Here is a 15,607-nt window from a genome sequence, read left to right on the forward strand (position 1 = left end):
GTCGGTTCCGGGGCGGCCACCGCGCGCCACAGAAATTCGCTTGGGAAAAGCGATCGCGAGAGTTCCGCACCGCACGAGTATCGGCTAACGTAAAATGGCGGCTGCTGTTGACGAGAAGTTTTTCTACGCTTGTCAGAAAATGTCCGACTGGCTCCGTATGGTTGCCGTGACGTTAGACTAACCATTCGATTGGTCCAATCGGTCACGTGACCGAGCCGACTGCCCCCATTGGCCGGAGACAGAGAGGCCACGAACGCCGTGATTATCTTCACGCCGCCGGTCCAACAGCCACGAGAATTTCGTTTATTCCTCTGCCGCCATTTGATAAAGGCCGGTCTTTTTTTTGCACAGTGGTTGGAAGACTCTCTTTGAATTAGATACGATCATTGCCAACGCCAGTACGTTTACAGCAAAGTTTCGAGATACTATTCCCATCAAAGTATATTCTCAATAACCTCTCACACTACTCTCACTCTACGCTTTAGTGGTGCTCGCTATTTGATCAACTGAAAAAGACCCTAGCCTAATTGTTTCCTATTGCCAGAAAACATTGAACCAGTGATTCCCGTGCTTTGCTGATTTATATTTTAAGATAATAAATCCATCCAGGTATCTGCTGCTCCCTATACATTAGCCCATGTATTACCTTGCAATTTTATTCTGTTTTATATTCGATCGCAGGCTTCATCTATCACTCGTCATAGCGTATCACGAGCGAAACGTTTTGTAAACGTTTGTTAATCGCACAGGTATAATGTATTCGTCGCAGTCAAATTTTGTTCTAGTTGACGCTATTTTCAATTCTACGAGTATGCATAGATACTTGAAATGCGATCTTCATCATTTCTATCCTATACAGAGTATTGTGTGCCGTACATTCAATCTCGGATCACATAACTAACAAGTGCATAAATATTACATACATTTTTCTATCGTATACCGTATTTTGTCCTTTTACGAAACTACATTCAAGGAGTGACATTTTAATACAAAGTGAAGACATTAAAGTTATTAAATCACGCGTATAGCAGTAAATTACATTCACGAATGTACATCAATGGTCACTTTCTCTTCTCTTACTGCAAAATTAAAATATTTGCATGGTTACATACAATCTAGTACACCTACAGATGCATCTTTTCCCCGTCGAAAGTTGATACGCGGACCGATGTAAACGGACGAACGTGAACCGACTGAAATGATTGAAAATCCTGTTAACCAGCGCATTTACAAAATCGAGAATGTCAAAGAGATGTTACAAGATGGCCAGGGATTTCTCGATCGACAGGTTAAAAAGAAGAATGTAGAGAAGGTGGGGAGATTGCGTTGCGCAGAACGTTCCCTCTTTCGAGAAAGAGAATCTGACTCGTGGATAGGTGCGAACGGCACGCGACTCGTTGCACGCATATATTGTGCGTGAACTTGCTTCCATCACCCTTTTCCTTCTCCTTTCTTTCTCGTTCAATGTTTCTCACTCTTTCGATCGTGCGTTTCTCGTGCGCTCGCGCGCGCCCGCACGATAGTGTCAGATATAGAGAATCGTGTAAAGAAAGAGGTGAACGCGAGAAGAGAAGGAGTATCGGAAATGGGACGGGAACTGGATGACGGCGTGGCAGCAGCCACCTAGCCACCCATCTCAGTGACAGCGGCTCTTTGTGGAGTGTTGCTAGTCGCTTGCCCTGCGTTATTCTCTTATTACTTACACGATCTCAGAATTTCTTCGGCAATCTTTCTCTCTCATTGAATAATACGTACTACATATGCGATGAATATTTTCTTACAGGGATCTTTGCAATATCGAGCATTTATTATTCGGTTTTTAATTCGGTTAAGGCTCGTTCCGTTCCTATCAACCGTATCTTCATTGTTTCTATTCTAATCGAAACATTTTCGCTTTGCTATTATTCTTTTGAAGTTATCACGTGGTCTCGTATTCAATGTAATTGTTACGGATCGTTCTTGAAAAGAACATACGGGAAATATAAACACAAGTTACGATACATCGAAGGAAATCACGGATATCTGTTGATAATCTTTATCCAAGCGTTACGTAACTGTTCACTAGACAAAGCTGTAGTTTTAAAGGACGCTGAGTCTACCAGATTTTTTCTTTACAAACAACCATTTCGATTCAATTTATCGAATAATTAGCTTTTTATCGTTTACCTTAGTTTATGCCTTGCAATCAAATAACGTATAATTGGAAATCGTCAGATTATTATACGCGATGTTTTCTGTAACTGCGTACCGATCGTATATCTCTATGACGGAATGGAAATAAAAATATGTCTATGAAAGGTGCATTGACCGATCTCTAATATTGGCTAATACATTAAACTACTAAAAAAGTCTATTCGATAGCGGGACTACAGATTAATGGATATTATTACAGTATTTTGATTATTACAAACTAACGAACTATTTTCACGCAAGCTTCGAGTCACTGATATTACCGTCATTGTCTACCACGATAACGGGCGCAGTTTTTTCTAATCTTACCGTCGATGAGATACGATACCATCCCACATTATTTGTAATAATTACAAGTCCGATTTGTCGTATATTCAAGCATGTAAATAAAATGCATACCAAAAGGCAACTGTGATCGGACATGAAAATGAGAAAAGAAATATACTTTGTTATGAGATATTGATTTATGTAGCACGGCAGAAAAATTCTGATTACCGAATGTCAATCTATCGATTGCACACCCTCGTTACAAATTAATTAGAACAGATTAAAGGAATAAAATTATTTCTTAAAATCCGGACGACTATTATTATTATTCATAATTTATGTTTTCCTGCAAATTTATCAGAATATTAATATTATCAGAATATTAATAAAGGGAGAGGAACAATAGAAAAGATTGAAATATTAATTTTTTATAAGGTTGTTTGCATACATTATATACTATAATGACATAGTATTGTTGTAAAAATTAATAGAAATCATAAAAATATATCTGCAATAACATGATGCAATTACAAAAGTGAAGTTGATTATGTTCAAATTATTTTGATGTTACAAAAAAAAAAAAAAAAGAGAACTACCATTATGTGCTATCGTACAATCTCTACCCCATTGGCAAGTGGTCATACAAGTTCTTCTATATGCAATATAGCTATTCCTTTGTAATTTGGCAATGAACAATGTTAATTGCCACTGTTCGCTCAAGTTTCGCACTATTGACATTTGTACACACGGTTCAAGAGGACCAGTTGTTTTAAGACAGACTTGTATTTTCCTAGATCAGCTGCTGATCTTGTAGCACCTAATTTGATATATGTAAACATTACTTAACTAAACTTGTTCGCTAGAATAATTTTGTTTAGACGTTTAGATATTTACTACTTGGAACATAGGCAGCAGATATTTGGTTCTATGTCTCTTGATCAGATTGACCTCCAGTTGGTATACCAGACTAAGATTGGACAGGACTTGGTGTAGGTGGTTCAGCTTGCTGAGCCATGCCATTTTCTTGATCATTGCCAATATTTGTAAAACCAATGGAACCTATAGTTTCTCCAAATCTATCAGGTTGTATGATAGTCATATTTGTCTGTAGATCCTGTTTGAAAATTGTATATTTAAGTATATTCTAAAGTTACTTGCGACATGGATATCCATATAGAATAAATTAAGATAGTAAATTGCATGTACAAATGACCTTACTAAAAAATGAAAATGTTTACACCAATTAAGGTGCACTCTGTGCACCTGCAAATATTTGTTCTAACGAAAATTGAAATATACGAGCTGAAAGAATAGAAAATTATATTACTTGGTGCATATAAAAAATGAAAAATGTTAAAGAGATGTTAGAAAATTGTCAGGTATTTCTCGATCGACTGGTTAGAATGCATGCATACAAGGTGGGGACATTGCGTTGCGCAGAACGTTCTCTCTTTGAGAAAAACAATTCGATTCGTGGATGGTGTAAACGGCACGCGACTCGCTGTACTTGCTCCCATCACTATTTTCGTTTTCCTTTCTTTTTCTAACTAAGAGTGACACCACTTGAAAGGGACAAGGTAGATTAAATGCAAACGAGTGGAAAGACTTGCTTGAATGGAACAGTATTTTTTTTTTTTTTAATATGATCAAGAATGATAATATTAACTCTTAATATCATACATAATAATAAGACATACAAACCTGCACCTTACAAACTGTCCACTCGCCATTCGATAATAACATAAAGTACATTTTGTTAACAATACATAACATCCTTTATAAATAATCTTATATAAAATTCCAAGTGATTTTGAATAATGTACAATCATATCAATTCTTTAAATGTTTCATTTAACAAAAGAGATATAATAATAAACGTAGACATGGAGTAACGTTTTTAATAGATTATATTGAGGCAATAATAGGAATAAAATATATCATTATCAATTAATAAATCACATATATAACGTATAAAAGAGTAAGGTATATAAAGTTGTATGGACTTAATTTGGTCAAGTACTGCATTCAAATCTGAATCAGAGCAAAATATTTTTGTATGAATTAAAATGATAAATATATAAAAGTATGCGCTGATTTTACTATTTAGACAGTGGAATTATCAATAAAATTAACAATGTAAATATCCGTAGACAACTCAATCTCTTATTACATGATTACATCGGTGAAAGAGATTGAGTAGATATTATTTGTAAAATATGTACAGAAAAGAAATGCAATTCTTTCAATAACGTTTTCACAAACTTGAACCAATATAAATGCGAAATAAATACAAAAAGTTTACAAATATTTTTATTCTGTGGGAATGATACGGAATTGTTTTATCTAAATTGAAAATGCTGTTACCTAAACACAGCATATGCAATACAGTATCATTCACACGCGAATTGTTAGAAAATTATACATAAATATCCATGCAATTTACAGTAAAATATTTTTTTTTTCCTTTTCTACAATTCGTAGGTCGATGAAGAAACAGTAATATTATTTTCCTTCGCACAAGCAAAACACGAAACTGACTTCATTAAGTTATACATAACTTTTTCGTATTAATAACGCTTTTATTGTACAGTTAATAAATGTTACTTTCTTTAACAATGCCGTCCAAAAAGACATTTTAGAAAATCCAAGTTTATAATTTACCATAAATATTTGTTTTCATTACAAAACGGTACTAATACCATTAACTAAAACAAGATTAATTGCACAAATAGTTAAGAAAATGCATACATTTTAAAATTGTACAGTGTATATTTCTATGTATCTGTATGAATGTAAAATTGATCTTTTCTCTTAATTTAAAAACATTTTATAAATAATTAATTAACGGTTTCATAATAATTTGTTACATTAAAAATAATGCTGTAAACATTAGCAACATTTAAGAAGTCCCCGCGTCTTAAAAAAATAACAATTTTTGGATGCATTCAAAATTTACAGTGGCTTCCGCAGAATGTATTTACTTTTCTTATTTATGTAAAAAAGACTAGTAAATGTATATCGCTTTTACAAACTTCCAAAGTGGAATTTCAATGTAACTTTGTGTATGGACATGTCTTAAAATTGGGACTTTGATGCTCCATTTACATGTTTATTTAATGCCTTCAATTATTAATTATCAAGTGCGATATTTTCTACACTGATCTAGCGAAGTAACTGCATTTGTTTTTTCTGTTCAAAATGGTATTATTTTGTGTTCGAAAAGCATAATGGTTGTTTGTTAAGAAATAACTCTTCTTATAATATAAATATGCAAAGTACTATGTTAACTTAATATCAAACTTCAAATGTATGTCAAATATAACACCATTTTATTAAAGTTTACAGAAATCAAATACATGTATCGTATATACCAAATGCTATGTGGCAAAACGTGAACGGTAGTATGAACAAAGGTATTTAATTATGGAATAGAGCTTGAAAGATTTTCTTCCTTATGTCTAGTGCCAGCTTTTAAGAATCCGTACGAAATCTTCTATACATATATAAAAACATTATATTATTGGAGCATCCTTATTAATTGAAAAATTATGGAAACTAAAAGAAAAGTCTTTATACGTAACACCAGTTTTGAACATTTACATACTTTTAATGACTCGATTAAAAGATACCGCTTTAGTTTTCATTTTAATATCATCGTGATGTAATAAAATATTGAAATGAATGTCCATAAATACATTTATGAACCACGATTTTAAGAGTTCCTTTAATGATGTGCGCGCAAAATCCTTTTGAAACTGTTTGGCATTTGACAAACAATCAAGCAGTCAATCATTTTTGGACTTTGTTTCATTCTCTTGCTGACTACCCTCATCTTCCTCGTCTGAATAATTTGTAGCTACTTCACCAGGTTTCAATAATTTTCCCACATAATCATACTTTTCTAAAATTAGGAGATAGATATGAATATTGTTGTAGTGCGTTTAAGCATTAATAGGCTAATAGAAAGTGAAATATTGAAGTTTGATCTCCAACTTCAAAAATTAAAATTTTATCTTGTCATTTGATCGAAGTTTTTCTTAAGATTTTAATAACTCTCTGTCTTTATTTTGATTTCATTTAATTATTTCTTACTTTTTTGTGTTTGACAAATATATTTTAATAATTACCTTTAAACTGTTCCTCCCATTCCTTCATAGATTCCATCTCTTCTGTCTTCAAATCGCTTAGATCATCGTATTCCTGGGTTGCTTCTAATGAAAACGTAGCTAACGCTCTGCTAACGTCTTTACCACCAAACACTTCGTATGGGGCGCCTAAGGCAAAATAAATAAAGGAGCAAATGCATTTAGAAGCTTAGAATAATACAATTGTAAAAAAATTAACAATAATTATGTTTTCTATATATTAAGCGTTTTAATAATAATCTTTTTCTTTTAAGTTAATCATTATATGTTTCGTAAGTAAGTGGTAAACTTCGGCAGACAACGAAATATTAGTCATCAATATACTGTTATATCATAACTTTCTTAATTATCACAATCTCGTGATGTTTGCAAATATATTTTTGTATAAGCCGAGGTTGGCGATAACCAACGAACGATAGCGAATTTATTACAAGCTAATTAAAGATACGAAGAATTTGAGCAAAGCAATGAAATATTTGCAACTACAATCGAATAATAATTGCAATCGAATAAAAATCTACGACGCAGAAATTCCTCAATCACGTGAAAGAAATAGCAATTAGAATTGGTTGAACACTTACCAGGGCCATAGAAGCGGGCACCACGGGTACAGTCGTAAACGCTACCGTTTATAGCAATTAGTATTCGGCCATCGGGTTGCTTACCATTGTACTTTTTCAATTCTTCGAGCGTAAAATCACGTCGCAACTTTGGCAGTTTCTTTACCTCTTTCACGGGCTCCTCCTTTTTCGTCTTGCTTTTAACAAGTTTATAGACCAGCAGAGCGATCACGCCTACTAAAACGAGATTTATCGGGCTTTTCACGATTTCGTTTATAAAACTTGAAAGTAACTGTTGGCTCTCTTCCTCTAGAGGTGCCGAGGTGGAACCCGGCGAGTCATTCTTCTCCGCCATTTTGACCACCAGCTCCTCGGCGATGAAGAATAAGACGATATTTCTTGCTTACTATCGATCAACGTCGCGTTACATACGTGTTAAACGTTCCGTATGGGATTTTAAGCGAATCCTCGGGAGATATGAGCCAGTACCTTTCAAATGTACCGCTTAAATGGATCGCGTATGTACAACCTCGATTGCGTGCTACTGATATACCGGTGCTGGCTACACTAGACTTACGGTATAGGTACTGATATGATTATGTGCTTTGACATGCACTACCCCACTACTATAAACTATACGCGCTCGGGAACGTATAATTTCTTTTTTAATTGTACGACGCAATAACAGTCGAGACAACGCCAGTATCAAGCTTTAAAAACAATCATTTTCAAACAATTGCGATTTATATTTTGTTAAAATTCATTTAATATACGAAACGTTTGAAGTAATTCATAAATATCAACTCATTTATATAAGCATTGTTACATTAATATTAAATAATATGTATATTTTATCGTAAGTAGCTGCTCGTAAATTTGAAATGCATATATTCGACACACGTGTAGAGCACTTATTATTATTAGATACCTTGTATTAAGTTATGCACAAATTTTATTTGTTACATGGCCCTACTCATTTCATAGAGCTATATAATACTAAACTATTTCTTCTTTGATATACAAATAACCTGGGATGTACATTTCGTATAAAAATGTTTCTAGTTTTTGAAGAAATTTGATAGCACTCCAGAGGAAACTAAATCTTTAATCAAAGATTAATATATATAAACTTAGTGCAGGCGTATATATAGTTATCAATTATATAATACGATGTAGCTATTGAATTGAGTCATTAATGATTGGAAAATGATTTTGGATTACGTTAAACTTTTGCTTTCGCATATAACAAATGTTAATATATTGGAAATTCTATATCATATAAGATTTAGCCAGTCATTACCGATTTCAATTTTTCAAAGTCATGCTATGTTGTCATTCTTCTCTTCGTACACGTCTCTCAGTATTTGTGCGCGATAATCTTGATAAATTGTTTTTTAATTCTTACATCACGTTAGATGTCGCGCTTTGTCTACGTTACATCACGGACGAGAAATGGTATAGATCTGTCGTCTAATAGGAATTCCTTTTACCACGATTCGAAATACCGATCGCGGAAAATTTGTTTCTCTCCGATACTTCGCTGTCGATAATGATATGCAACTACTTTGAGCGCTTTTACACAAGATGATGCTGCCGTTCAAAGTTCCTTAGCTCGCTGTCGATAACGACGTGCAACCAGTCCTCGAAGAAATGGCGCAACTGGTCGACCAATTAAGTGAATATTAATCGTTATATTTCAAGAATCGAATCGATTGTTGAGACTAGTTTATTGACGGCAATATCTACATTATTATTGAGACTTTCACGTATGAGCACTACATGTTTGATTTGTGTTTACAACTGGTTTTATAAATACTCTATGTGAAATTGTATAGTAAGCTACTTGTACTTTACTGCGTTGTACTCATATTGGACGGCACCGTTTTGCAAAGATAATGTTTATTAAATTGTAACTAAAAGAATGCTTAAGCTCTCAGCGGCGATTTTCCTTCCTGAAAATCAAGATAAGGACGGATATCGAGAGTAGATGAAACTGTGTTGACATCTATCCTTTCGGAACACATTGGACACGTTCCCTCTGATTCAATGATCCTGATGCACAAGAGAATAATTGTACGCGCGTTATTTTTAAAATAAGATAACCTACGTACCTTAAGAATTCACTTCTTATACAAGGAAAGTCGCATTGTGGACATGCTGTAAAATCATCTTCAATGATATGCCGGCCCTAAAAATGATTATAAAATTAGAAGGCAATGGTATCGAGTTTAGGAATAAATATAGATATAAGCAGAACAAGACCAACCGTAGCTATACAAAATGGTATTGTATTTTTACACTTGTCGCAAGTAATCTCTGTCTCTGGAAGTTTACTCTTGCAAAATGGGCACGGAGTTAAGAGTTCATCTTCAGTTTCATTGTCTTTTGCTTTTGGTGGTTTTCTTACGATAGCCTCAATCTTTTTGCTATACTTGGCATCAATTTCAGTTCTATATTCCGGACGCATTAACATTGCGGCAAAGTTAAATGCAGCATACTTCAATCCGGCTCTTTGACATTCTATTACAGTCGAAGTCAAAATAGGAACGATATCTAGAAGGAATGTACATTGGTGTACTCAGATATTTTGTAACATTTATTATGTTGGCATGAAATATTTTAATATCGTTTACTAACGTGATGGAAATTTTGATATATTATTAGCTACTCTTATTAACATACGGGCACCCCGTAAATGATCATTTCTCTTTACGTGAAGTCTGACAAGAATATAAGAATGTAACAGCCTTAAGTTGTTTTGCATCTCTAAAGGTATATTGATCTTGTTCCTTTTTAGTTCTTGATACATGCCAAACAGAACATCGTGAGCATTTCTGTAGTTCCCTGTAAAATTGCTACATATTATAATTACTAAATATTAACCTCTTTAAAGTTATACAATACGAGTCTTATAAAAGATACCATTAACTTGTTCTTCATTTGCAATGATAATCGCCGTTTTCGCGGCTTCTTTGTACTGCTTTCTAGCCATGTACAGACGGAATAAATATTTAGGATCCTATAAAAAAATAAATAGCTATTTTATCGGATTACAAATAACTGTGATAAAAAGGTACAATATAGCAGAACATCCATGTACATAAGAAAAAAAAGAAAGAAATGTATTGTTACCTTTGGCAGTCCATCTCCACCCAATAAAAAATCAATTAGCTGGTTCGCTAATTTGTCATCTCTTGATGAGGCAACTGTATCAATAGCTAATGTGAGAACTTCATTTTCATCTGTTACTAATTGCGCAGCTTTTAATAAATGTCGTAACGCTTTCTGATATTCCTTAGCGTGAAAGTAATATTTTCCTGCCAGAAGATTATTTTTCTGTGATTCAAAGTGCATCGCGAGGCTTCGAAAATCTTCCCTTCGTACGTTGCTATCGTCGATAGTGTTTATTAAAATTTCTCCATACAGTTCCATTTTCCCGTGTTGATTAGCTAATTGAAAGGCTTCCTCGTGACAATTGGATAAAATTAAAAATTTAATAGCGGAATTATAATCGTTCATTCTCTGGAAATATTTTGCGACCATTTTTGCTCCTTCTATACTTTTAGTTTGTTGTACCACTTCAACACTTCGTGCTGTAATGGTAAAACCAAATTAAATATCGTACAGAGTATATTTGATAATAATAGTTATATATATTACCAGGGTTGTTCAAATATTCGAGATTAATTCTAATTATGTTCTCATAATCTTTTGCAGTCTCATATGCCTTTGCCGCGTCTTCGTATTTGCCTTCCGCTTCTTTGGCTTTAGCATACTGTATATTAATTTTTGCAGATGAAATTTGTGGCAAAAGTTGTCCCACTTTCTGCCAATTTTTTAGTTTTATATACGCAGAGGCTGCCTTGTCAAAATATTCAGCTTTTTCGTATAGTAATGCAGCTTCATTAAATTGCTGTAATAGTGACTAAGTTGATAAATCTTTTCTTCCTTCAAGCTACAGATTCGGCTATGGTACACACCTTCATCGATTCTAATATTTCTGCACATTCTTTTCGTAGCAGTCTCGAACTATCGTTATCCATAGCAATGCTTACACCTCTTCTACTATCACCACATCTGATAGACATTCTCGCGATTCCAGCAAGACAGAGATTCCGATGATGTGGAGTATGCATAGTTGTGTTGGATGTACTATTTGAATCTACCAATCCGCGTTCATAGTTCGTTAAGGCTTTTGGATAATTACCTCTGTAAAAAAAGTTCCATATTTTAATATGTACTACAAATAATATACGTACACATGCGACAATTGTGCTCTTACGTAAATTCTAATTGCTGAGCATATTCTCTAGCAATAAAAGGAATTTCATCAGCCTTTAATTTTTGGGCCAAGTTTAATGCTTGCTCCCATTGCATTAAATCTCTTCTTAAATACAGGGCTTCTACCGGTTCTGATGATTGTAAGAAAAATTGTTCAGCCTGATTGTAATTGCCAAGTAATATGCACGCGTGTCCACATAATAATGGCAATTCATCTATGTTTTCTATCTTTTGCAATGCCCAAACCATCGAAGCATCTTCTAAGTAGCGGTAAATTCGAATTGCTACGGTAGGAAGTAATTCTTTAGAAAAATCAAATTTTTATATATTTCACATACTTTTTACTGGAATACAGTGATGTTAAAATATACCAAAGTCAATATTTAAATTTGCAATGGAACTTTCTCCTAGCTTTAACCAAGACTCTTCCTCGTTAATTTTTTCACATGTTATCCACGCTTGTTGAAATCTGAAAATGCAAGGACTACGATAGAAATATATAAAGATACGTAGAATCGTAGAAAATGCAGAAATAAAACATTCACCTTCTGCAAAGTATTTGATTTTCTAATATTTCTTTCATTTTCGAGGGTTCCACAAGATTTCCTATATCCTCGTGCGAAACTAACGTTATCTGCATTAATCTGTTATTTATCGAACTTAATGTTAATTCACCGGAATACATCAATAACGGTAACGTTTCTGATGGCAGTTTTGTTGTACTAACTTTTACGATTTTTGTACCTGTTCTCAAAATATATTTCATACATTTTGATTTATTTTATATCGCACTATTATCAAATTTCATGAGCTCACCTTCAATAAAATATTTTACAAATATGTACGTAACGATGATATTTTTATTGTAAATGGCGAATATATTACGCTCCAAGATATTTTGATCCCATAATATACCCTGGATGCAGTCCGGACAATCGGGGACTTGCAAAACAGTTTCTTGCACAGGATTATACATGTAAGCGTCACACTTAGAATCTATAAAACATAATTGCGTCCCGTTTGCATCTAAATAGATCTCCTTTATACCATTATTATGTATATATTCGGTAGACTGATTGAAAACCTCCAAACAAAAGTAGATTATATGTCCCATCTAAAAGTGATATAAAAGTATGTTAGTGCATTAACTCATTCAACTTATATGGTTACTGATAGTTTTCTGCATTTGTACATTGAAAATAACGTACATCACTACCGTAGATTAAAAAGTCGCTGCTAAGAGCATGGCACGTTATCTTAATATCAGCAGCGCATAAGTCTGGAAACATTTTTGTATCTTTTTCCTCCTTTGTCAATGTTTGATCCATTTTAATCTAGAAATAAAATACGTTAACGAGTGCTCAATATACAACGAGTTGGTCGTGATATATAAATTTATATTTGTTTTAATATACTTGGTACCGAATGCAACTGCAATTTCCCATCAAATAAAACAGATACATAAGTTTCGTTCAACCGTATACTATCTATCGTTGCTAGATAATCCCTTTCAAAGTGCACCGTAGTGTTATACTGATTTGTAGATACGTCCCAGAAAAGCGCTCTGTTATTTAACCCGACCGCTGCATGTAGTGGTCCTATTGCTAATACCGATGGTTCTATTATGGTGTTAATTATTATTGGCTCTGCTTTATCCTGAAAATAATTACAATTTTTTTATACATAACTTTATTTACACAGCTAAGATTTAGTGCTACACATCTACATCTAGTACATATACCTTATCTAATGTATAAAGATGAACTGTTACTTCCGTTAAGCTTGTCAGCAATGCGATCCTATTTCCACAGACGCTGGATAATTTTGGAATTTGTATTAGATAAACCAAAACGTTGCCAGTGTAACTCACAGCTGCTATCATTGTACCGTCCAGCGACCATTGTATCGTGCTAATACCGGTTTCACCGCTTACGGTAATCAATTTTTCAGTTTCCTCTAAATTATGCAGACTATGTATCTTTATAGTATTATCGCCGCATGTGGCAATTTTACCAGCTATTTGACTTATTGCCAAATCACTTAAGGAATCTTTATGATTCTTAATTTGAAGTAATTCCTGACCAACTTCTTTAATATGTGTAGATATCGCAGTGATGTGTCCAGTTTCAAATCCAACTAAGATATATCCATCCCCATACCTGAAATGTAACGCGAAGCAAAGACAAAGGTCATTGTACTCAAGTTGTTCCTTAAATGTACGACCTTACCATTTATAGGTAACGATAGATCCGTAACGTTTCTGGAAAGCTAATTCAATAGGATTTTCTGGATCCAAAATATTGTACAGAAACAAAGTTGTCTTACTAATGATAAGAGATACCTAACAAACAGTAAGAACATTAGTACTTTCAAGAAATAAACCGTAATTATTGGGTACTGCAATGTATTACTGTTTTATAAAAGAAATCATACTGTATTTTCACCCCCAACTCTGTGATCCGTTTTCATTTCATTAAACTGAACTTCAGATGCGTCGCCCTGAAGAGGTATCTCGCGTCTCGTGTCTCCATCGCTTGTACTGATAGTTAAAATCTTGTCTTCACTAACCAAAGCAAGGAGGCCCTCGTAAGACCAAGCGCCACAGGTTATTCTCCTTTTATGCTTACCCAAAATTGGTATTCGCCTACGAGTTAATTTGGGATGATCATTATGCATATAAAACGAGAGATAAACGTATTCCGTATTAAAAATCTATATCATACTTGGCATTTATATGATCATAAAGTACCAAATTTCCTTTTTGCGTTCCTATCGCTAACAAACAAGACCTTTTTGCCCATATCATACACGTTAGTCCATCTCTTACGCCAGCATCAATTTGTGATTTCTTTCCAGTTGTTGCATCCCATAATGTGATAGTGGAGGAATTCTGTGATATAATGGCCAACAGATCTCCATCAGAATCCCATCCAAAACCATTGCACAGACCAGCGATTTGTATACGTTCTTGTAAGTCACCTTGTCTATCGAAAACAGCGACTGAGGAATCGTAACCGGTGGTTGCTAAATGAGTACTATTGCCAGGCCGCCACGCGATATACACAGTACCAGAACCATGAGGTTGATACAACTGATAAAGCATCTGCGTAGAAACATTTAACAGATAGGTATACGTACAGAAAAGTAATCATTATTCTTCCTGATGTGGTTCTTTTCAAATACATGTATCATCTAGCATTCAAACGAGTTATACTTTCTTTTTTTAGACAATATGTAAATATATAACCTACCTTTTCCGACATTTTTTAAGATAGAATGTTATTTTGTTGTACAATTAAGAATAAGGCTACACGCCTAATTACATTTTCGGATGCTGCGATGACGCATACTTAAAACATTAGTTTATTATACGATATATTTCACATGCAACGTTATATTTCCTCCTTTCGCCATGTTGTTTATGTTTGGATTAGGCCTCGATCAATTTTAAATTGTGTGTGCACGATTGTTGCCATGGATAGTGATAGATAGCGCGTTGTATCGTGCACGTATAATTCCTGTTTGCTCTTTTCTCTTTCCTTCTAATAAGAAACGTTCAACTGATCGAAGTAACAGATAAGTATAAATAAATGAGGATCATTAAAGTAAAGGTCCGATTTGCAAAAATGACAGAGAAAATTGAGATTTTTGTTTTTTTTCAGAAATACACCAGTGTCATTCATTTTATTGATTGTAGTTACAGAATTTTAGAGAACTGTTGATTAAATAAAGAAATTCCTTAATTTTCATTGAATATAAAGAGTCAGATAAATTATATCTCCCGCTGTAGGGGTAAGAGAGAGAAAGATAATAAAGAACGTTATAGAAAAGAGTGAGACAGATGTTACCGACCCTACTCAAGAATCCGTGGCGCCATCTCTGTGAAAAGTGCTCAAACTGGTCGCACAGCGTTATCGACAGCGAAGTGAATTACCGACCGGCCGGTGGCGTCATCTCTTGACAGAATACTGGAACTAATTCCCGAATAGTTTACTGTAATTTGTTATATATTTCTTTAGTTTTATTTTATGATTTATTGTATATTTTACTGTCATTGTATTTCATTGTACATTTTATTAGTTTTATGTAATTTCTTGTATATTTTGCGCTTTACAGGTAAGAGTGAGAATAATACTACAAGAAAGAATCAGATAGATTACGAAG

General features: G+C 34.0%; 3 protein-coding genes across 3 annotated transcripts in view; 1 reads left to right on the forward strand and 2 right to left on the reverse strand.

Moving 5' to 3' along the window:
- The window catches only part of LOC143429015 (uncharacterized), a 134,734-nt gene that overhangs the window by 76,494 nt on the left and 42,633 nt on the right, over window positions 1–15,607 (forward strand). The gene's annotated exons all lie outside the window — the stretch shown is intronic.
- Msbp (membrane steroid binding protein) lies at window positions 5,770–7,723 on the reverse strand. The gene is made up of 3 exons (XM_076904636.1): window positions 7,184–7,723; window positions 6,585–6,731; window positions 5,770–6,358 (listed from the first exon to the last, which is right to left on the reverse strand). Exons 1-3 carry the CDS (start codon window positions 7,515–7,517, stop codon window positions 6,243–6,245), a joined length of 597 nt encoding a protein of 198 aa, XP_076760751.1. The 5' UTR covers window positions 7,518–7,723; the 3' UTR covers window positions 5,770–6,242.
- Window positions 8,871–14,945, reverse strand: Oseg6 (intraflagellar transport protein Oseg6). The gene is made up of 19 exons (XM_076904635.1): window positions 14,695–14,945; window positions 14,167–14,546; window positions 13,877–14,087; window positions 13,672–13,784; window positions 13,185–13,602; window positions 12,866–13,099; window positions 12,652–12,777; window positions 12,260–12,557; window positions 11,989–12,187; window positions 11,815–11,912; window positions 11,445–11,727; window positions 11,143–11,371; window positions 10,823–11,075; window positions 10,295–10,755; window positions 10,085–10,181; window positions 9,800–10,006; window positions 9,429–9,715; window positions 9,274–9,350; window positions 8,871–9,214 (listed from the first exon to the last, which is right to left on the reverse strand). The coding sequence occupies exons 1-19, from the start codon at window positions 14,704–14,706 to the stop codon at window positions 9,088–9,090; spliced, it is 4,110 nt and encodes a 1,369-aa protein (XP_076760750.1). The 5' UTR covers window positions 14,707–14,945; the 3' UTR covers window positions 8,871–9,087.

This window comes from Xylocopa sonorina, chromosome 11 (genome assembly GCF_050948175.1).
Source record: "Xylocopa sonorina isolate GNS202 chromosome 11, iyXylSono1_principal, whole genome shotgun sequence".
NCBI classification, from domain to species: Eukaryota; Metazoa; Arthropoda; class Insecta; order Hymenoptera; family Apidae; genus Xylocopa; species Xylocopa sonorina.

Excerpts from the sequence above, each read along its gene's own strand:
- Msbp (XM_076904636.1), bottom strand. The coding sequence starts at position 7,517 with ATGGCGGAGAAGAATGACTCGCCGGGTTCCACCTCGGCACCTCTAGAG. Across the intron at positions 6,732-7,183 it reads TGCCCGCTTCTATGGCCCTG|GCGCCCCATACGAAGTGTTT; the intron begins GTAAGTGTTCAA and ends ATTTTGCCTTAG. Across the intron at positions 6,359-6,584 it reads ATGGGAGGAACAGTTTAAAG|AAAAGTATGATTATGTGGGA; the intron begins GTAATTATTAAA and ends TCCTAATTTTAG.
- Oseg6 (XM_076904635.1), bottom strand. Across the intron at positions 14,088-14,166 it reads TATGATCATATAAATGCCAA|GCGAATACCAATTTTGGGTA; the intron begins GTATGATATAGA and ends ATTAACTCGTAG. Across the intron at positions 10,182-10,294 it reads GTGGAGATGGACTGCCAAAG|GATCCTAAATATTTATTCCG; the intron begins GTAACAATACAT and ends ATTTTTTTATAG.